Source organism: Nerophis ophidion, linkage group LG02, assembly GCF_033978795.1.
Source record: "Nerophis ophidion isolate RoL-2023_Sa linkage group LG02, RoL_Noph_v1.0, whole genome shotgun sequence".
NCBI lineage: Eukaryota > Metazoa > Chordata > Actinopteri > Syngnathiformes > Syngnathidae > Nerophis > Nerophis ophidion.
Window position 1 is genome coordinate 35,968,556 of NC_084612.1, and position 23,076 is coordinate 35,991,631.

General features: G+C 42.7%; 1 protein-coding gene across 10 annotated transcripts in view; it reads left to right on the forward strand.

The window, feature by feature from the left end:
- The window catches only part of mical2a (microtubule associated monooxygenase, calponin and LIM domain containing 2a), a 90,777-nt gene that overhangs the window by 63,380 nt on the left and 4,321 nt on the right, over positions 1–23,076 (forward strand). For 5 of the 10 annotated variants that reach the window (XM_061882722.1, XM_061882747.1, XM_061882730.1 and 2 more), the window contains 4 exons: positions 10,203–10,310; positions 12,628–12,808; positions 12,995–13,065; positions 13,134–14,541. In XM_061882722.1, the coding sequence (XP_061738706.1) occupies positions 10,203–10,310; positions 12,628–12,808; positions 12,995–13,065; positions 13,134–13,523 (750 nt within the window). In that variant the 3' untranslated portion in view covers positions 13,524–14,541. Of the gene's footprint in view, positions 1–10,202; positions 10,311–12,627; positions 12,809–12,994; positions 13,066–13,133; positions 14,542–14,606; positions 14,638–18,621; positions 18,654–23,076 lie in introns of those variants that run through there. The other 5 variants (XM_061882770.1, XM_061882762.1, XM_061882738.1 and 2 more) reach the window with 3 other exon arrangements.

Consider the following 23,076-nt stretch of genomic DNA (forward strand, 5'->3'; position numbering starts at 1 on the left):
ACGTTTCTCAAATTCCAATTGCAAGATATTTAGGGATTTCAACATCTACGGTCCTGTGACAGACTCATGCCGTCGCGTGGGTTCCCAGGACCATCAAGGAAGGACATTGCTTGAACAGGTGTAGACTTCTTTATTTTTCATAAAGAAAATCTTTTTCTGGTAACTTTTCAGTCGCCTGCGTCGTCTGCCTCTCGCTCTCCCTTTGCTCTCTTCCGCGTAACATGCGCTGCGTCTTCTGGCTCTCGTGTCTCTCGCTCGTCTTGTTCCTCTTCCGCCTCTCGTGCTGCTGATACCCTTTTATACAGTGAGAGGAGATTCATTAATAGTGTACAGGTGCGCGACCCCCGCACCTGATCTCGATTGCGGCATCGCTGCCTCGTTTGCATTTGCACTTGCATGGCTTAATTTTGAGACAAGATGCAAGCTGGAACTCAGACCGGCTAAGCAAACTCCCCCCTCGCCTTTTTAAAGGGGTGGGAAATGAAGACTGCCACCTGTGTCCCCGGTCTTCTCTTCATTTTCCCCTTGTTCTTCTTCTCTGTCTTTGTCTTCCTCTTCCACCACCACTACTTCTTCTTCTTCTTCCACTACCACCACTTCTTCTTCTACCACCACCACTTCTACTTCTTCTTCTTCTTTTTCTTCTTTTTCTTCTACCACCACCACTTCTTTTTCCTTCCTCTTCTTCTTCTTCTTCCACCGCCACTTCTTCTTTCACCGCTTCTTCTTCCACCACTTCTTTAGGGGGGCACTACTCCTTGAGACGCTGCCGGCTGCCTGCCGCCAGATCCGTGAACGCGCCGACGAGAGCCCAGAGTAGATCCCCCTCCCTCGCCTCCGATGGTCCTTCCATCCTTCCGCGTTGCATGCGCGTCTTCTGGCTCTCATGTCTCTCGCACCTCTCGTTCCTCTTCCGCCTCTCGGGCTGATGATACCCTTTTATACAGCGAGAGGAGATTTATTAATAGTGTACAGGTGTGCGACCCCCGCACCTGATCTCGATTGCGGCGTCGCTGCCGGCACGCCTCGCCGTCCACGCCTCCATCTTGGGCCATAATATCATCAAAAGGTTCAGAGAATCTGGAGAAATCACTCCACGTAAGCGGCATGGCCGCAAACCGACATTTAATGACCGTGACCTTCGATCCCTCAGACGGCACTGTATCAAAAAACGACATCAACCTCTAAAGGATATCACCACATGTGCTTAGGAAGACTTCAGAAAACCACTGTCACTAAATACAGTTTGTCGCTACCATTGTAAGTGCAAGTTAAAACTCTACTATGCAAAGCGAAAGCCATTTATCAACAACAGCCAGAAACACCGCCGGCTTCTCTGGGTCCAAGGTAATCTAAGATGGACTGATGCAAAGTGGAAAAGTGGTCTGTGGTCTGATGAGTCCACATATCTAATTGTTTTTGGAAATATTCAACATCGTGTCATCCGGACCAAAGGAGAAGCGAACCATTCAAACTGTTATCGACAAAAAATGTTTAAAAGCCAGCAACTGTGGTGGTATGGGTGTGCATTAGTGCTCAAGGCATGGGTAACTTACACATCTGTGAAGGCACCATTAATGCTGAAAGGTACATACAGGTTTTGGAACAACAGCGCCGTTTTTTTCATGGACGCCCCTGCTTATTTCAGCAAGACAATGCCAAGCCACATTCAGCACGTGTTACAACAACGTGGCTTTGTTAAAAAAAAGAGTGTGGGTACTTGCCTGGCCCGCCTGCAGTCCAGACCTGTCTCCCATTGAAAATGTGTGGCGTATTATGAAGCGTAAAATACAACAGTGGAGATCTCGACTGTTGAACAACTGAAGCTCTACATAAAACAAGAATGGGAAATAATTCCACTTTCAAAGCTTCAACAATTAGTTTCCTCAGTTCCCAAACGTTTATTGAGTGTTGTTAAAAGAAAAGGTGATGTAACACAGTGGTGAACATGCCCTTTCCCAACTACTTTGGCATGTGTTGCAGCCATGAAATTCTAAGTTAATTATTTGCAAAAAAAACCCACAAAGTTTATGAGTTTGAACATCAAATATCTTGTCTTTGTAGTGCATTCAATTGAATATTGGTTGAAAAAGATTTGCAAATCATTGTATTCTGTTTATCAATGAATCAATGAATGTTTATTTATATAGCCCTAAATCACAAATGTCTCAAAGGACTGTACAAACCATTACGACCACGACATCCTCGGAAGAACCCACAAAAGGGCAAGGAAAACTCACACCCAGTGGGCAGGGAGAATTCACATCCAGTGGGTCCCCCCGCCTCTAGGGGACCGAAAGCAATGGATGTCGAGCGGGTCTAACATGATACCGTGAAAGTTCAATCCATAGTGGCTCCAACATAGCCGCGAGAGTTCAGTTCAAAGCGGATCCAAGACAGCACCGAGAGTCCCGTCCACAGGAAACCATCTCAAGCGGAGGCGGATCAGCAGCGTAGAGATGTCCCCAACCGATACACAGGCGAGCGGTCCATCCTGGGTCTCGACTCTGGACAGCCAGTACTTCATCCATGGTCATCGGACCGGACCCCCTCCACAAGGGAGGGGGAGACATAGGAGAAAAAAGAAAAGAAGCGGCAGATCAACTGGTCTAAAAAGGAGGTCTATTTAAAGGCTAGAGTATACAGATGAGTTTTAAGGTGAGACTTAAATGCTTCTACTGAGGTAGCATCTCAAACTGTTACCGGGAGGGCATTCCAGAGTACTGGAGCCCGAACGGAAAACGCTCTATAGCCCGCAGACTTTTTTTGGGCTTTAGGAATCACTAATAAGCCGTAGTCTTTTGAACGCAGATTTCTTGCCGGGACATATGGTACAATACAATCGGCAAGATAGGATGGAGCTAGACCGTGTAGTATTTTATACGTAAGTAGAAAAACCTTAAAGTCACATCTTAAGTGCACAGGAAGCCAGTGCAGGTGAGCCAGTACAGGCGTAATGTGATCAAACTTTCTTGTTCTTGTCAAAAGTCTAGCAGCCGCATTTTGTACCAACTGTAATCTTTTACTGCTAGACATGGGGAGACCCGAAAATAATACGATACAGTAATCGAGACGAGACGTAACAAACGCTTGGATAATGATCTCGGCGTCTTTAGTGGACAAAATGGAGCGAATTTCAGCGATATTACGGAGATGAAAGATGGCCGTTTTAGTAACGCTTTTAATGTGTGACTCAAAGGAGAGAGTTGGGTCGAAGATTTTTTACTGAGTCACCTTGTTTTATTATTTGGTTGTCAAATGTTAAAGTTGTATTATTAAATAGAGGTCGGTGTCTAGCAGGACCGATAGTCAGCATTTCCGTTTTTTTGGCGTTAAGTTGCAAAAAATTAGCGGACATCCATTGTTTAATTTCATTAAGACACGCTTCCAACTGACTACAGTCCGGCGTGTTGGTCGGCTTTAGGGGCATGTAGAGGTAGGTGTCACCAGCATAGCAGTGAAAGCGAATACCGTATTTGCGTATGACGTCACCCAGCGGCAGCATGTAGATGCCGAAGAGTGCAGGGCCAAGGACCGAACCCTGGGGAACTCCACACGTTACCTTAACATAGTCCGAGGTCACACTGTTATGGGAGACGCAGTGCACCCTGTCAGTAAGATAAGAGTTAAACCAAGACAGGGCTAAGTCTGACATACCAATTCGTGTTTTGATACGCTCTAATGAAATATTATGATCGACGGTATCGAAAGCAGCGCTAAGATCGAGGAGCAGCAACATAGATGACGCATCAGAATCCATCGTTAGCAATAGATCATTAGTCATTTTTGCGAGGGCTGTCTCAGTAGAGGGATTTGCCCTGAAACCGTATTGAAAGGTTTCACATAGATTGTTAAACGCTAGGTGTTCATTTAGCTGCTCTGCAACAATTTTTCGAGGATTTTCGAAAGAAAGGGAAGGTGAGACATCGGTCGGTAGTTTACCATGGAGGATCGAGGTTAGGTCTTTTAAGGAGAGGATGAATAACCGCTTTTTTGAATGCTAGGGGAACAGTGCCCGAGGAAAGTGATAAGTTTATAATATTTATCACTGATGGACCTAATAATACAAAAAGCTCCTTGATAAGTTTCCCAGGAAGTGGTTCAAGTAAACATGTTGTTTGTTTTATTCCATTTACACGTTGTAACAATTCTTCTAATGTTATTTCATCAAAACGAGAGAAACTGTTTTGAATATTTGCAGTATCCGCCGTATATACAGCCGTATCTGTGTTAATAGAACCCAGTTGTAGAACGCATTGCCTTTAATCTCCTTTCTAATAAGTTCAATTTTCTTATTAAAGAACTTCATAAAGTCATCTGCCGAATGGGTGGAGCTACTGGAAGGAGTCCCTTGTTGGGTTAGCGATGCTACTGTACTAAACAAAAATTTTGGATCGTTTTTATTAAGGCGGATGAGATTTGAGTAATAATTAGTTTTGGCTAAGTTAAGCATGCGTTTATAAGTTATTAAACTATCACTCCATGCTTGATGGTGCACCTCAAGTTTATTCGTGCGCCATTTGCGTTCCAGCTTTCTACATAATAATTTCTGAGCTCTAGTTACTTCAGTAAACCATGGCGTACGCCTTTTTGGAGCCTTTTTTAACTTCAGCGGTGCTATACTATCAATGGTTTCGCGCAGGGCGTTGTTAAAGTTGTTAGTGAGGTTATCAATAGAGCCCACATACTTTGGGAATTGTGCCATTACCGAGGGCAGTAGGCCAGCAAGAGTCGTTGTCGTGGCAGCATTAATGTTGCGGCTGCTATAGCAGTTATTAGTCTGGAGCGCCTCGCACGGTGGGTCCGATGGGGTATTCATATGGATATTAAAGTCCCCCATTATAATTAGATTATCGGCGTGCGTCACTAGATCAGCAACAAACTCTGAGAATTCACTGATAAAGTCTGAATAGGGCCCTGGGGGGCGGTAGATAACAGCCAGGCACAGAGGTAGCGGTGTGGCAGACCTCATAGAAAGCACCTCAAACGATTTATATTTATTATTTAAGTTAGGACTAAAGTTACAGTTTTTGTTGTATATTAGTGCGAGCCCCCCTCCCTTAAAAGGGGACGGGCAATATGCGCATTCGTATAGTTAGGAGGAGATGCCTCATTTATCGCAAAAAAGTCGTCTGGTTTAAGCCAGGTTTCGCTAAGACCGATGACGTTAAGGTTGTTGTCTCTAATGACCTCATTAACTAATAACATTTTGGGAGACAAAGATCTGATGTTTAGAAAGCCCATATTATAGGTAGTGGGCTGTTTTAAGGAGTTGTTGATAACATTATCCGTAGTAGCAATATTAATAGTGTTGCGTTTATTATGCGCAGTGCACTTAAAATAATTACGACCATATCTAGGAATTGATATGACGGGAATTTTCAGATTGTCTACTTGGTGCTGCGATAAACTGAACGCATCATAATTTGCCACCTCAGTAGAAATCATGTCTAATTCTGATGTAGTCATAGTCATAGCAGAAAAAACATTATGTGAGTTGTGTATTATTCTAAGAAAATTGCTATGTGTACAGGGATTATCCAGCCTGGTGCTGGCTAGTTCTAACTTAATTGACTCCATACCCAGGCTAGCAGGCTCTGTAATTGCCTGTGACCGGGCTTGCTCTAGTGCAGTTAGTCAAATGTGGCTCAATACGAAATCTATGTTCCGAGACAAGAGGATAGCGCCTTCCTGGTTAGGGTGAAGGCCGTCTCTCCTCAGCAAGCCAGGCTTGCCCCAGAAAGAGGGCCAATTATCAATAAACGTAAATCCCTGTTGTCTACAGAAACTATCCACCCACTTGTTAAGAGAGACTAATCTGCTATATCTCTCATCATTGCCTCTCCCAGGCAGGGGGCCAGAGACAATTACTCGATGCCTGGACATCTTTCTAGCGAGATTACAAGCCCTGGCTATGTTTCTCTTTGTAATCTCTGATTGTCTCATCCTAACGTCTTTGGAGCCAACGTGTATTACTATATTCGCATAACTAGTGGTGCGGTTAGCCTGTCGTATGTGTTTACTAGGCCTGTTGCGAGTTATCTCCCTAAGATTAGCTTCAATGTCAGGTGCTCTGCCCCTGGGAATAAATATATATTTATATATGTAACACAATTTCCCAACTCGTATGGAAACAGGGTTTGTATATATATATATATATATACACATATATGTATGTATATATATATATATATATATATATATATATATATATATATATACATATATGTATGTATATGTATATACATATATATATAAATGTATGTATATATATGTATGTATATATGCATATATATGTATATATATATGTATATGTATGTATAGTTATATGAATTTATATGTATATATATATATATATACATATATATTTATATATATAATGTGTGTGTATTGCTGAATTTACCCCAGGGATCAATAAAGTACTATGTATTCTATTCTATATATGTGTGTATGTATATATATATATATATATATATATATATATATATATATATATATATGTATTAGAGATGCGCGGTTTACGGTCTCATCCGCGGATAAACAGCGGGTCGGGCGGGTGACATGACAAAAAAATAGATTTTAATTAGATTCCGGCGGGTGGCGGTTGAACAATTCGGAAATATTTGATATACATGGTTCTGGGATCGGTATCCTTTACCATTCAAAGAGCCATTTAGGACCCGTGTCACAAAGCGAAGAAGACAATAGGAGACGCATACATTTTCTAGAGTGACTGCCGGCAGTCATCCAGTTAATAAGTATTTAAGCGTGCTATGAAGCCATTGGCTTTGTCGCCTTCTACAGCATGTACGAACTGCTTGTCAGTGTAGCAACACGTTGCGGGTGGCTTCCGCAGACACACGCACACGACTGCAAGGCATACTGGTTGACACAGAGTACACTAATGGTTGTGATATAAACAATTTTAACACTCTTAGTAATATGCGCCACGCTGTGAAGCCACACCAAACAAGAATGACAAACACATTTCGGGAGAACATCCTCCCAGTAACACAACATAAACGCAACACAACAAATACCCAGAATCCTTTGCATCCATAAAAATTCCTGACTATTTTATACACCCCTGGTCTAGTCTTACATCAGAACAATTTAAGTCTGAGCATAAACTAATGAAGTCTTGGATCCAACCAATGGTCCAGCTTTCTTCATTTTTGTTTTTGACTTTCCTGGTGAACATTCTGTCTCTAAGTTACAATAAGGCTAGCATAAAAGCTGTGGTGACGTTCCGCGAGGTAGAGAAGTTCCGGCTGGATATAGTCGGACTCACCTCGACGCACAGCAAGGGCTCTGGAACCAGTTCTCTCGAGAGGGACTGGACCCTCTTCCACTCTGGCGTTGCCGGCAGTGAGAGGCGACGGGCTGGGGTGGCAATTCTCGTTGCCCCCCAGCTCAAAGCCTGCACGTTTGAGTTCAACCCAGTGGACGAGAGGATAGCTTCCCTTCGCCTTCGGGTGGGGGGACGGGTCCTGACTGTTGTTTGTGCTTACGCACCAAACAGCAGTTCAGAATACCCACCCTTTTTGGGCACACTCGAGGGAGTACTGGAAAGTGCTCCCCCAGGTGATTCCCTTGTCCTACTGGGGGACTTCAACGCTCATGTTGGCAACGACAGTGAAACCTGGAGAGGCGTGATTGGGAAGAATGGTCGCCCGGATCTAAACCCGAGTGGTGTTTTGTTATTGGACTTTTGTGCTCGTCACAGTTTGTCCATAACAAACACCATGTTCAAACATAAGGGTGTCCATATGTGCACTTGGCACCAGGACACCCTAGGCCGCAGTTCCATGATCGACTTTGTAGTTATGTCATCGGATTTGCGGCCTTATGTTTTGGACACTCGGGTGAAGAGAGGGGCGGAGCTTTCTACCGATCACCACCTGGTGGTGAGTTGGCTACGATGGTGGGGGAGGATGCCGGACAGACCTGGCAGGCCCAAACGCATTGTGAGGGTCTGCTGGGAACGTCTGGCAGAGGCTCCTGTCAGAGAGAGTTTCAATTCACACCTCCGGGAGAACTTTGAACATGTCACGAGGGAGGTGCGGGACATTGAGTCCGAGTGGACCATGTTCCGAACCTCTATTGTCGAGGCGGCTGACTGGAGCTGTGGCCGCAAGGTTGTTGGTGCCTGTCGTGGCGGTAATCCCAGAACCCGTTGGTGGACACCAGCAGTGAGGGATGCCGTCAAGCTGAAGAAGGAGTCCTATCGGGTTCTTTTGGCTCATAGGACTCCGGAGGCAGTGGACGGGTACCGACGGGCCAAGCGGTGTGCAGCTTTAGCGGTCGCGGAGGCAAAAACTCGGACATGGGAAGAGTTCGGGGAAGCCATGGAAAACGACTTCCGGACGGCTTCGAAGTGATTCTGGACCACCGTCCGCCGCCTCAGGAAGGGGAAGCAGTGCACTATCAACACCGTGTATGGTGCGGATGGTGTTCTGCTGACTTCGACTGTGGATGTTGTGGATCGGTGGAGGGAATACTTCGAAGACCTCCTCAATCCCACCAACACGTCTTCCTTTGAGGAAGCGGTGCCTGGGGAAGCTGCAGTGGACTCTCCTATTTCTGGGGCTGAGGTCGCTGAGGTAGTTAAAAAGCTCCTCGGCGGCAAGGCCCCGGGGTGGATGAGATCCGCCCGGAGTTCCTTAAGGCTCTGGATGCTGTGGGGCTGTCTTGGTTGACAAGACTCTGCAGCATCGCGTGGACATCGGGGGCGGTACCTCTGGATTGGCAGACCGGGGTGGTGGTCCCTCTCTTTAAGAAGGGGGACCGGAGGGTGTGTTCCAACTATCGTGGGATCACACTCCTCAGCCTTCCCGGTAAGGTTTATTCAGGTGTACTGGAGAGGAGGCTTCGCCGGATAGTCGAACCTCGGATTCAGGAGGAACAGTGTGGTTTTCGTCCTGGTCGTGGAACTGTGGACCAGCTCTATACTCTCGGCAGAGTTCTTGAGGGTGCATGGGAGTTTGCCCAACCAGTCTACATGTGCTTTGTGGACTTGGAGAAGGCATTCGACCGTGTCCCTCGGGGAGTCCTGTGGGGAGTGCTCAGAGAGTATGGGGTACCGGACTGTCTTATTATGGCAGTCCGCTCCCTGTACGATCAGTGTCAGAGCTTGGTCCGCATTGCTGGCAGTAAGTCGGACACGTTTCCAGTGAGGGTTGGACTCCGCCAAGGCTGTCCTTTGTCACCGATTCTGTTCATAACTTTTATGGACAGAATTTCTAGGCGCAGCCAAGGCGTTGAGGGGATCCGGTTTGGTGGCCACGGGATTAGGTCTCTGCTTTTTGCAGATGATGTAGTCCTGATGGCTTCATCTGACCGGGATCTTCACCTCTCACTGGATCGGTTCGCAGCCGAGTGTGAAGCGACCGGAATGAGAATCAGCACCTCCAAGTCCGAGTCCATGGTTGTCGCCCGGAAATGGGTGGAGTGCCATCTCCGGGTTGGGGAGGAGACCCTGCCCCAAGTGGAGGAGTTCAAGTACCTAGGAGTCTTGTTCACGAGTGAGGGAAGAGTGGATGGTGAGATCGACAGGCGGATCGGTGCGGCGTCTACAGTAATGCGGACGTTGTATCGATCCGTTGTGGTGAAGAAGGAGCTGAGCCGGAAGGCAAAGCTCTCAATTTACCGGTCGATCTACGTTCCCATCCTCACCTATGGTCATGAGCTTTGGGTCATGACCGAAAGGATAAGATCACGGGTACAAGCGGCCGAAATGAGTTTCCTCCGCCGTGTGGCGGGTCTCTCCCTTAGAGATAGGGTGAGAAGCTCTGCCATCCGGGAGGAACTCAAAGTAAAGCCGCTGCTCCTCCACATGGAGAGGAGCCAGATGAGGTGGTTCGGGCATCTGGTCAGGATGCCACCCGAACGCCTCCCTAGGGAGGTGTTTAGGGCACGTCCAGCTGGTAGGAGGCCACGGGGAAGACCCAGGACACGTTGGGAAGACTATGTCTCCCGGCTGGCCTGGGAACGCCTCGGGATCCCCCGGGAAGAGCTAGACAAAGTGGCTGGAGATAGGGAAGTCTGGGCTTCCCTGCTTAGGCTGCTGCCACCTCGACCCGACCTCGGATAAGCGGAAGATGATGGATGGATGGATGGAAAAGCTGTGGACTGTTCCTATGTCTGAAAGGGTTTAAACTTAGTTTGACCAGAAGCTGATGTTTTGTTTCTGTGATTTTTAGAAAAAAGTTCAGTCACAACAAACTAGAGAGTTTCAATCAAAGAGCATAAAGGAAAAAGCAAATCACCTCAGCGGGTTGATCTCAGGGGACAGATCTGTTGTTGTCAAGGTGACTATCCTACTGTATGCTCGACATTTGACCCCCACCCTTGGCTTGTGTTTGCTTGCATGTTTGGACACGTGGCATTTTGGCCGCTCAACACCTACACTAAGCTTATATGCCTCATGTCATGGTGTTGGGTGTTTGCCTGATAATGGGAATGGTGTGAAACATGCACTATATGGACAACTATACGACCATGTAAATCTATCAAATATTGATGGTCCCTATTTTCCGTTTATCTGGGAAAACTTGACAGGATGTCTGTCAGAGTTTGTTTAGGGTCAGGGGTCAATGATGATGGGAGTATGACTGGGTTGAGGTCATTGCTCACAGGTTCTTCTCCAACAGACCCTCAAACTAAGTAAGTGGTCTAAATGATCAGTCCATATGTATTTTAAATTTATAGAGCATGACCTGTTGATGTGTGTCTTGATTTTTGATTGTAATGAAGACAAAATGTACTTATCTTCCTGAATATTAGTTTGAAGTGTGATGGTGCAACATAGAGGAGAGCATACATCGTATGCATCTTTTTACAGTATATATCACACACTAATAAATGCTGCAGCATCTTTTTTCACGAGTTGGCTTTGCTGTGTCTGCTTTTTCTGCATGTGTGCTTTTTTTTAATGCAAATGGTGTTTTTTTGAGGTTCTCACTACTCCCATCTCAAGCATTCTGCTCCATTGCAACACACCTTTTAGTGGTTGCAGTTCATCATGCTACATTATTTTTGTTTTTACTTGTTGGAAATATTTTTAACTAAATGAGGTTTCGTAATTTTGACTTAATCATCTTCCACGAGCATGTGGCTCCCCCTGCTGTTTGTGCTGAGCACTGTTTGAAGTTGTTCAACATATGGGATGAACTTCTTTAAATGGATTTACTGCACAGTGTTTCCTACAAGTATTCATCTGTCTGAGGACAGTGGAACCTCAAAACGCGTCATTGAAATGAAATATTCTGAACAGTTAGTTACATCATCCAAAAGATTACGTTAATAAAACCTTTTTTAACTGTACAGTTATCATTTCAATACTTAACTGTCAAACAACTGTAAACAGACGATAAATCCATCACCACGACAATAGCAAAATAGTCTCTTCACATAAATGTGTACAACATATAAGACTCAGTCATGTTTTGGTAGAAGTGCACATTTACAAACTTTTTTCAACATGAGGTTCTGTGCACGTTTTCTTGTATGGATAAATAAATGCATGTGTTTAATTTATTTCACAAGTTTTTTTATAGCATTGTTTTGAATACCGTATATACAAAATACATGTTGAGCATATATACAGTAGTTTTGTACATACCACAATTTACACCAACTATGAGTTGCTGGTAATAATGCATGTCATTAGGTTATATTGTTATGATTTAAAATATACGTATAATCTGGCCCAGTTTTGAAAGTACTTGTACTTCTGTAAGTATAAACATGGACGTTAGTGATGTAATGACTACTAGTATTTAGGACAGACCGCGTTAAAAAAACCCCAGACCGTTTCAAATCAAAAGGAAAATAAAACCGTGATTGATAACGGCTCTTTCATAAACTCACGGACTGGTGATACTGCTCATTTCTTAGAGAAAAAAGCTAGTGTGCTAATCGCAAGTTAGAAGCTGAATAATCGCTAGCTCGCTTTAATGCTAATATGAATACCAGACACATTAACATCTTTCCCTATTTACCCCAATCTAAACTTGTATAAACATTGCTATCCGAGCAACAAAGATATTAAATTGTGCTCATTGAATCTACACAAAGTTGTAAATACAAAGATTTTTTTTTTTAATTAATCTTCATTTAAAAAACAAAGTGATACAAAACAGAGCATCTATCTTTAAACTGCTTTCTGATGTCTTTTCAGGATGTGCGATTAGTGCTTCCATATGGAGTCTACTCACAGATATAATAAGTTAGACCTATACACCACTTTGTAGTATAAATGGAAGCAGCGGAGGATGCATGTGCATGTACGAGCCATTTTGCCCCACAACTAGAGGTTGGAGAAAAAGACGCAGCTTATTCATTGGTACAATGTCGGACTAAAACATCGGACTCGCGCAAAACTCTATAGGTAAACATCTACCATTTATGGAAATATTTGCTGACGTCACAAGTTGGCCAAATTCCAATCGGCTCGTTTGGAAGAAGTGTGGAGAAAGACAATATTGTTTTGTAAATATCTCCGCCATGGTTTCAGTTGAGATTTTTAGGACTTAAGCAGATCCCACATACACAAAAACAAGTAAGACATGTTGGTTTTGCATAACGGGTCCTCACATTGTTTTTTGGGGGTTTTGTGTTCTTCAGGGCAGCTCAGTCCAAAAGACGTTCCCCCAGTCGAGTGAAAAGTGTCACTCCTGTGAGCGGCGAGTTTATTTGGTGGAGAGGATTTGTGCAGAGGGATTGTACTTCCACAGGGAGTGTTTCCGCTGCGCCAAGTGCAGTTCTACACTGCGCCAGGGATCACATGCCTTCGACTCTCAACATGGTACCACTTCTTTGTTTCCTCTCCGACACTGATAGAGTATAAGCACTTGTATTGTATTAAGTTGTTGTTATAATTGTTTTTAGGTCCAGAACTACAAAATAAGTGCAAATGTCAGCATTAGAAAGACCTTTACTTAAGTAATGACCACTGAGCACAATTGACACTAACATTGAGATGTTTTGACAGGAAAATTGTACTGCAAGCTTCACTTTGGGCAACGTCAAAATGGTTTGCAAAGGAATCTGTCTGCCCGCTCAGTAAGTATCCTGCAGCACAGTTTGTATGGCCAATATTTTCTATTAAATATCAAATGTCTCTGTTTCAGGATCCTTTTGAAAGCCAAGTTCAAAAGCGATGTGGAGCTAATGAAGAGGGCGTCGCCTCGTCCCGAGCGTTGGAGCTGCAGAGCCGACCTGCAGCAGGTACCTTCAGCGCTTTCGTAAGGAAGCAGCTGAGCTGGCCGCTGAGTGTGGCGCACGCGGTGTGTAGCACCCCGCGCCGTGTCTCCCGCCGTGTACGCAGTGCAGCACGGGCCGTGGCTGGACACCTGAGGGACAATGTCCAGGACTATGTGTTCATGTATGAGCTACTGAGCATGAGCTTGCCCCTGCTGCTGGTTTTATTCGACGTTCTGCTGCAGATCCAAATGGAGGCCGTGCCGAGCAGGCAGGGCTCTTTAATGTTGTGGCTGCAGGAGCAAGCCGGCCTCATCTAGATGTTCTAATCTCACAGGAAAAAACGCCAAGGTGCTCATTATTTCAAACGCAGATCAGCACACCTCTAAAGAGATTGTGTCGATTTCAAGGTAGCATTAAATATGTGCAGAAGGATTCAGACCGGTAACAATCACTCATAAACATGCTTTACAACATTTCCTAATCCTAAAAATGTATCAAAAGTCATAAATAGGACGTTAAAAACAGACTTCCAAATGCGCATTCTGGATCAAGTCTGACTGTTTTTAGGCCTGCACATGCATTTTTCTGCAGAAAGAGGGCAGATTGTTATACATACTGCGAGTTTTGGTTTATATGGCGATATGCACGTTCTTACTTATAATTCTTCTTTCATCATTCGGCAGTTGAATAGCTTCTTGTTGATGAATCCAGGCCAAAAGCAAGTTGAGATGCCAGGCTGCTAAAATGTCAATTGCTGGATGTTTCTATGACTGATCTTACAGCACAGCTGAAGTCATAAAGACTTACTGCCTTCATGCACTTTATCATTAGGAAACTGCCTTAAAGATTTAGCAGCAGCACCAAAGAGTGGATATAGGTCTGCTGTGATCTCGCCCATTTTATTTTATTTGTTATTATCAATACTGTGGACTCCTCAGTGTTTAGTTTGTACTTTGCTGCCATCTACTGTTTACTCAGCAACACGAGGGTGTTAGACAGCACCCTCTTCTTTCAAAGAAAACACTTTACATGAGCGTTAAATCATTTCCAAAGACTATCTTTTTTACTGTAGACAATAGAGATGGGCCATGTTGCCACTCTTGCGCTAACCTTTTTAATTACGCTTTCATGTTGCTTCCTTCAGCATCTATAGATGCTGACTGAGCTTTTTTTCCCCACAACTTTTGAAGTGTTTACAACATTACTGTTTCATTACATGCCACATGACTGAAATAACTGAATGAGCAGAATATCCTTAGTCTGAGTAATGTTTGCATCCATGATTATTACTGTGTAACTTCTTCTTTCTAAAAGTATGTGATTTTTTTAAACACATTCTGCTTCCGTGTGGTTTTTGTTGTGTCTCTAATGTGTTGTCAATTGTTGTCTTTCCCTTGCAGCAGCTGGGTGGTTACAGGTGCCCCGTTAAAGGTGATCCCGTGCATGCTCACGTTAGTTGTGCATGGTATGAAGTAACAACTAAAGCGTGGGTCTGCTATAACTACATGATTGTGAGAGGATCAAAGTCGTAATCCTCCATGACTCACAAAAAGCTGCTGTGTGGCTTTGTGTTTGGAAGCTACCGTGGTACCTCGGTTTGTGAACGCCCCACTTTCCGTGCGATTCTATTTACCTGCTTCTGTGGAATGAAGGCTCCAAACAAAGAATCCAACACGTTGGCAACAGTCTTGATACCTTTTAAGACTACAAAATAATTCACCATGGGACCTTCGATGAAGAAGGTGAGAAACACTATTGACTTCAAGAACAAACTAGTTAAGTACAAAGGGATCTCCCCTGTCTTTAATATAGATGTATCAATACATTTAAAAGGGATGTTAAATGTTTAGTCATTTCATTCCAAAATATTTGTTTTTAGTGCAATTTGGTCTTTGACCTTCGGTAAGTAATTACTGTGCTAACGACAACTGAGGAACCACTGTTACCGATAGTTGAACTTGAACGAACTTGTCAAGTTCATAATGAAATAAAAAGTGCTTGTTTTGACTGTGAGTTCGTTTTTTAAAGGGGAACATTATCACCATTTCAGAAGGGTTAAAACCAATCAGAATCAGTTCCCAGTGGCTTATTTTATTTTTCGAAGTATTTTTCAAAATGTTACCCATCCCGGAATATCCCTAAAAAAAGCTTTAAAGTGCCTGATTTCCGCTATCTGTAAAGCCACCGTCCATTTTCCTGTTACGTCATCCAGTGTTGCCAACACAGCAAGATATAGCGACATTAGCTCGGATTCAGACTCGGATTTCAGCGGTTTAAGCGATTCAACAGATTACGCATGTATTGAAACGGATGGTTGGAGTATGGAGGCAGATAGCGAAAACGAAATTGAAGAAGAAACTGAAGCTATTGAGCACATAGCTATTGACGCTATTTGGCCATGTCTGCCTCAGCATCGCCAGTAAAATGTGCAGACCAAAGATCGGAAGTTTCGCATCTTGTGACACTGGATCAACTTAAATCTGTCGATTGGTAAGTGTTTGTTTGGCATTAAATGTGGGTGGAGGGAAACGCTGGGTGCAAATATAGTTTCAAATGTACATACAGCTAGCCTAAATAGCATGTTAGCATCGATTAGCTGGCAGTCATGCCGTGACCAAATATGTCTGATTAGCACATAAGGCAATAACATCAACAAAACTCACCTTTGTGATTTAGTTGACTTTATCGTTGGAAATGCATCTGCAGGTTATCCATACATGTCTGTGCCATGTCTGTCTTAGCATCGCCGGTAAAATGTGCAGACACCCTGGCACATTCAAAGGGGGTCTGGCAGAAGATTTCTTTGACTTTATCGTTGGAAATGCATCTGCTTTGAGTGTCGCAGGATATCCACACAATCTAGCCATCTCTGTAGTAGCATAGCTTTCGTCGGTAAAGTGTGCGGAACAAACGACTGACCATTTCGTCAGCTTTCCCCACACCCTCGTATTTTGAACAAACGTCGTACAAATTCTTGCCACTTTTGCATCTTTGGGCCAGTGGTGCAACTTGAATCCCTCCCTGTTAGTGTTGTTACACCCTCCAACAACACACCGACGAGGCATGATGTCTCCAAGGTTCCAGAAAATAGTCGAAAAACGAAAAATAACAGAGCTGAGAGCCGGTGTTTGTAATGTGCTTGAGAAAATGGCGGCTCTATTACCTAGGTGACGTCACGTTCTGACGTCATTGCTCCGAAATCGATGAATAGAAAGGCGTTTAATTCGCCAAAATTCACCCATTTAGAGTTCGGAAATCGGTTAAAAAAATATATGGTCTTTTTTCTGCAACATCAAGGTATATATTGACGCTTACATAGGTCTGGTGATAATGTTCCCCTTTTAACAATTCAAACTGAAGAAACAAAAGTGACATTAAAATTAAAAAACTGAATTGGACACTCCAAACATTGTTCAAGTACTGCCAACAACAGAAGAGTCCAAAGCCATTAACGCCTCGGCCTGCATCTGCTGCTGTTTTTGGCCTGCTTGTTGTCCAAATAAAGTCAAACACAAAAACAACAGTAACAATGTAAGAAAAAGGAACAAAAAATGTGAAGGAAAAAGGTTTGACAGTTTGTCTCTAATAACTAATTAGAAAACTAATGTTTTGTCACGTATATCACACAGTTTTGTCTTTAAAACCTTTAAAAGGCTTAATTGGCCACATGCGTGGACAGCACCTTCAGTTCCTATTTCCAAACTTGTGTACACTACTGAATTTGGGTCTAATGCCGCTTATGTGGACACTTATACCCCTATCTAGTGGTGTCAGAAGAGTATAACATACAATGGAATTAGGGGAAAAAAAAGGGTAAAAATAAGAATTAGCATATCACTAAACATGAAGTACACGCATACTTGCCAACCTTGAGACCTCGGGAGGTGGGGGTGGGGCGGGGGGTCGTGGTTAAGAGGGGAGGAGTATATTTAAATCTACAATTCACCAACTCGAGTATTTCATACATATATATCATATATATATATATAGATATATATATATGTGAAATACATGACTTTCAGTGAATTCTAGCTATATATATTTATTTTATTATATATATATATAAATAAAATAAATTGTTGAATTTCAGACGGCACCTATCAAATACACAGTAATAAAAACACAGTTGTTCTACTACCTGTACTGTGCTTGCTGGTTACTAAAAAAACACTTACCTCTCACTATTTGAGTAACCTTTCTTCTGCCATTTATTTCTTCATTTTGCTCGTCGACGATGTAATATATTGGGTTGGAGTCAATAACCAGGCGAGGTGATGAAGTTACTGTGGGCTTCAGAACAGACTCCCTCACTTTCCGTCAGGTGCCAAACCACGTAAATCTTTGGCCAATCAAAAAGCAACCCCACAACGCTATATCCAACATTCACCAGGAGATGGCAACAGACAACATAGAATCACTCTATTACAGACGTCGTCGCCATGGCTGTAACTTCCTCGTTCTTCTGCTTCGTCTCCTTGTGTGCAGTTTTTTAATGAAATCCGTAGATGCTGCAATGTAATGTGATTGGACGGGCAGGCAAGCTGTTTATATAGTGGGAAAGTGGACGTGAAAACAGGCTGTCCCCACTCAGGTCCAGCTGAATTTCAGGAGATTTTCGGGAGAGGCGCTGAATTTCGGGAGTCTCCCGGAAAATCCCGGAGGGTTGCCAAGTATGAGTACACGTTTGTTGCTTATGGACTAAGTACATCATATCAAAAGACGATTCTTAGTTTTTATTCTAATTAGGGTCCAATAAGGCCAAATAGCAAAGAGAAATTAAGAAAGCATGTAAACAAACAGTTTGGGCCTTAAGAGTTTTAATATGTATTTAGCATTTTTATTTTTGCTTTAATTTAGGTATGCAATCCTTGGTGGAAAAAGTTTGGACACCCATATAAATGAATAAAAAAATACAAATTGGGGGGCGACTGGCGAGTCAAGCCGAACATTTGCGCCAGGCCAGAACTTGCTGCTCAGCTCGTCCCTTTAGCCCGCCCACAGGCTCACTTGTCACGTGTCCCTTTAGCCCGCCCACAGGCTCACTTGTCACGTGTCCCTTTAGCCCGCCCACAGGCTCTCTTGTCACGTGTCCCTTTAGCCCGCCCACAGGCTCACTTGTCACGTGTCCCTTTAGCCCGCCCACAGGCTAATTTTTAACTTTCTGGCGCCGCCAACGTGACAATGATTGACGGCTCCTAGCAGCTGACCAATCAGCAGTCAGGTGCCAGATAAGCGCGAGTTGGCTTCCACACAGCAATATGACGAGCGGGTCAGACACATAAAACATAAAACCTCCAAACAAGAGGAGTGCTCCACTCAAAGGTAGTTTGGTTTTTGACCAAAAACTAATTGCCGCCAAAATGTTTGCTATTTCTGGTAGTGTAATAGCTTAGTTTCAGTCTTTTGTTCCTACAGGTATGGTTTGATTCCCAGCCAGGACATGCAAGGTAAACAAATTAAATCCTAATGCAATCTTTCAAGAACAAAGTGAAGTGTTGTATTTTATTCTGTTGATTTTATTGTTTCTAATGATAACAATTACAATAATAAACATTAAACTAATTGTTTCCCATTGATATTACTCGAAAACATGCATCTAATCCTTTTAAACCTCGCTCCTTCAAGCCCCCTGCACCTAGGATAGATGTGTTCCTGTCATTTTTGCAATCCAAATGGCATCCCTCTTTTTTAGAGGATATCCTCAATAAATAATGTTGAGGTCTCAAATTCTTAACCCTTCCCGTCAGTGTTGGTACAATTCTAGGAATTAAAATGCTTTTAAAGGTAATTTTTATGTCAAAACAATTGTAATATGTTATAGTCAGGATTTTTTCAAAGGCTGATTGTTTAATCAGAATGCACTCTCATGGATATCAAACAAAACTGAACTCATAGTGCATATGGCAGGTGAACAATGATATAGAAAAGGGGTCTCGAACATGCGGCCCGCGAGACGTTATTTTGCGGACCGCACCTTGATGTGAAAATTTAATGTTGGTGCGGCCTGTGAGTTTTGTATGAATGGCGCTTTACAGCTTCATACTTGTATACCCTTGATTTATCCTGGAGGCTCCTAATTTTCAGTGCCCCTCTAGGGGTAATTATTCTGCCAAATTTCATCCTAACAACAATATTGAGTTGGCACCATGGAGGTACTATCTTGAACATCCTCTACAAAACAGCGTGCCAGCTCAGCCACATGTTGTATTTAGCTTCTGTAGACGCAGTAAGCGACTGCAAGACTTAGTTGATCAACAGCCATACAGGTCACACTGAGGGTGCCCGTATAAACAACTTTAACACTGTTACAAAAATGTGCCACACTGTGAACCCACACCAAACAAGAATGACAAACAGATTTTGGGAGAACATCCGCACCGTAACACAAAATAAACACAACAGAACAAATACCCAGAATCCCATGCAGCCCTAACTATTCCGGGCTACAATATACACCCACACCCCCCAACCCCGCCCCTCTGCAATCACGTACAATATGGACCGAAAATACAACAAAAAAAAAAATTGCCTGGAGCCTCAAGAAATTAAAAGTCTTATATAAGTGTTATAATGAAGGCAACACATGATGTAAGTGTCAATATTGGCTATATTAGCCTACTATCAAAGGCTGACGGAAATCTTCGTTGACAAAAATTTTGAAATGTACTATTTATTTACACATTTTTACAAAATTTGAAATCATTAGTAAAATGGAGTCTTCTTCGAATGGATGTATTACAATCTTTGCAAGCTGGGTAATTTCTGCTGTGGTCTATAACGGCACACATACAACTATGAGAAATTCCGCCAATAATACAGATAATGTGTCATGAGACATGCAAATATAAATTGAATTAAGAGGACTTAAAGGAAATTAAATGAGCTCATATATACTTACAAACAAGCCATAATGATGCAATATATACATACAGCTACCCCTAATAGAATGTTAGTATCGATTACCTTGCAGTCATGCAGTGACCAAATAAGCCTGTTTAGCACTGCGCACAAGTCAATAACATCAACAAAGCTCACCTTTGTGCATTCACGCATAACATTAAAAGTTCAGTGGGCAAAATAAGACAAAAAAGGAGTGGCATAAAACCATACTTGCCAACCTTGAGACCGCCGAATTCGGGAGATTGGTGGGGGGAGGGGGGTTAAGGGAGAGGAGTATATTTATAGCCAGAATTCACTGAAAGTCAAGTATTTCTTATATATATATATATATATATATATATGTATATATATATATATATATAAGAAATACTAGAATTTCAGTGTTCACTTACTTACACATATACACACACATAACACTCCTCTCTACTCATTGTTGTATTTGAAAGTGCAATGCTTTGCAGCCAGTAGCACAGCTTTTGAAGGAGCATAGGTATGGGCAGCGTCTGTGACATTTAATTTGCAGGAAAGAAGTGAGTTTAGGGTTTAATTGTCCATCCTCGTTCTATTCTCTGTCACTATCTTTTTTTGGACATTACTACTTGCCCTAGTTTTGAAGCAATGAATGAATGGCTTCCGGAAGTTGTGTGTCAGTGTATTAACATGCCGGCTGGAATAAACACACGCTAAGAAATAGCGCCGTGCATGCCTACTTTATGGGTTGTATATAAACCTATGGATAACGGAGACATATATAATAGTCTCCTTCTTGTTTTGTGTGCAGTTGCGCACTGAGCTCCAAAAGCCATAAATGTTATAACATGACTGTACCGCCACGCTGTTCATATGGAGGAAAAGTGGACGTGGCGACAGGCTGTCCTCACTCAGGTCCGGCTGGAAATTGGGAGGAATTCAGGAGAATGGTTGTCCTTGGAGATTTTTAGGAGAGGCACTGAAATTTGTGAGTCTCCCGGAAAATTCGGGAGGGTTGGCAAGTATGCATAAAACTCGTCTTAGAAAGTCGGGGAAAGTTGTGCTTGTGAACAAACTACAGTGAGTTTAAGGACCACCAAAATTAGTATGACAAAACGGCACTTGTCAAATGGTCTCTTATCGCTGAAGCATGTTTAAGGTAAACAGTGTGATTTCTAACAAATAGGAAGGTTTGTGTCATGTTTGTCCTCCTAAAGAAACCATATTAAAACAAACAAAAAATGTTTTTCCATTTATTTATACATTTTTGAAAAATCTCCAGAGTGCTACTAGGCCTGCGTTTTAGAGCCACATGCAGTTCTTGACAAATAGTTTTTTTAGCAGTAGTTTTGGCCCTCGGTCGACCAAAACATGTTTTTGGATGTCTTCACACAATATATGTGTCTGAGGATCAAAGATCAACATCTTAACAAAAACTATATTTATGCAGTTGTAAGAGGATTCATATAGGCCCATTTGTCGCTGTCTACTTGACACATGAAACGTGACGAATTGGGGGGTGCACTATCCGCTTTAGACGCCAGATGGCAGTAGAGTGTCAAATGTCCCTAAAATATGTTTTGCAGCAATTCCAACTTTCACCAAAGCACAGTTTTAGTAAAGAGTAGCGCTTGCCATCATTTTCAACAGACTGCATTACAAATGCTATGAGAAAATTATCTATTGATTATGTTTCTCTTCTGAATCGCTCCTAAGGTTTTAAGCTGCTGTTTCAATGAGGGACAAAACAAATCTCCCCAAAGGAGCACCAGACCTTCACAATAGCTAAACTTCCCAGAGCTGACACACACACACACATATATATGTATATATATATATATATATATATATATATATATATATATATATATATATATATATATATATATATATATATATATATATATATATAAACACACACACAGTTGTGATCAAAATTATTCAACCCCCACACAATTTTGGTGTTTTAGAAAGTTGGACATTTGTTCCGTATTTTGTTTATAGTCATATCAAATAAAGATGCATTAAATAGACAAATGCAACTTGAATTACAACATTACATTTTGTAACATACCAAACAGTGTCATTTCTCTTAATATCTCATTGACAAAATTATTCAACCCCTTGAAGATCATAAATCTTAAGAACAGAATTTGAATAAGGTATTTTCTATTAGGTGCAACAATTAAACTGATTGAAAAAGACTGACTCTCAGCTTCTTGTAGATGGTCAATGGTGTATTTGCAACATGGTGAAGTCCAGGGAGTGGTCAAAGAAGTCAACAGAGGAGGTAATTTATCTTCATAAGAAAGGATATGGATATAAGAAAATAGCAAAGACATTACACAGTCCAAGAGACACAGTTGGGAGCATAATTCACAAGTTTAAAGCTAAAGGCACAGTGGAAACACTACCTGGGCGTGGTAGAAAGACGATGCTGTGTGCAACTGCTGTCCGGTATTTGAAGCCTACAGTGGTGAAAAACCCCCGGGTTACAGCTGAGCAACTACAACAGGACATTGCAGAGGCGGGAACGCAGGTTTCGTCCCAGACAATGAGGCGCGCACTACGAGATGAAGGCCTCCATGCCAGAACTCCCAGGCGCACCCCACTTCTGACTACCAGGCACAAGAAAACTAGACTCCAGTGTGCCAAAAATCACCTGGACAAACCCCAAAGGTTTTGGGAAACTGTTCTATGGAGTGATGAGACAAAACTGGAACTCTTTGGGCCTATGAATCAACGTTATGTCTGGAGGAGAAAAATTAAGCTTACAAAGAGAAGAACACCTTTCCTACTGTTGAGCATGGTGGGGGGTCAATCATGTTTTGGGGCTGTTTTTCTGCCTCAGGTATCGGGAACCTCCAGCACGTTCAAGGCACTATGAATTCTATTTCCTACCAGGATATATTAGCTGCAAATGTCATGAAGTCAGTGACGAAGCTGAGGCTTGGGAGATGTTGGACCTTCCAACAGGACAACGATCCCAAACATACCTCC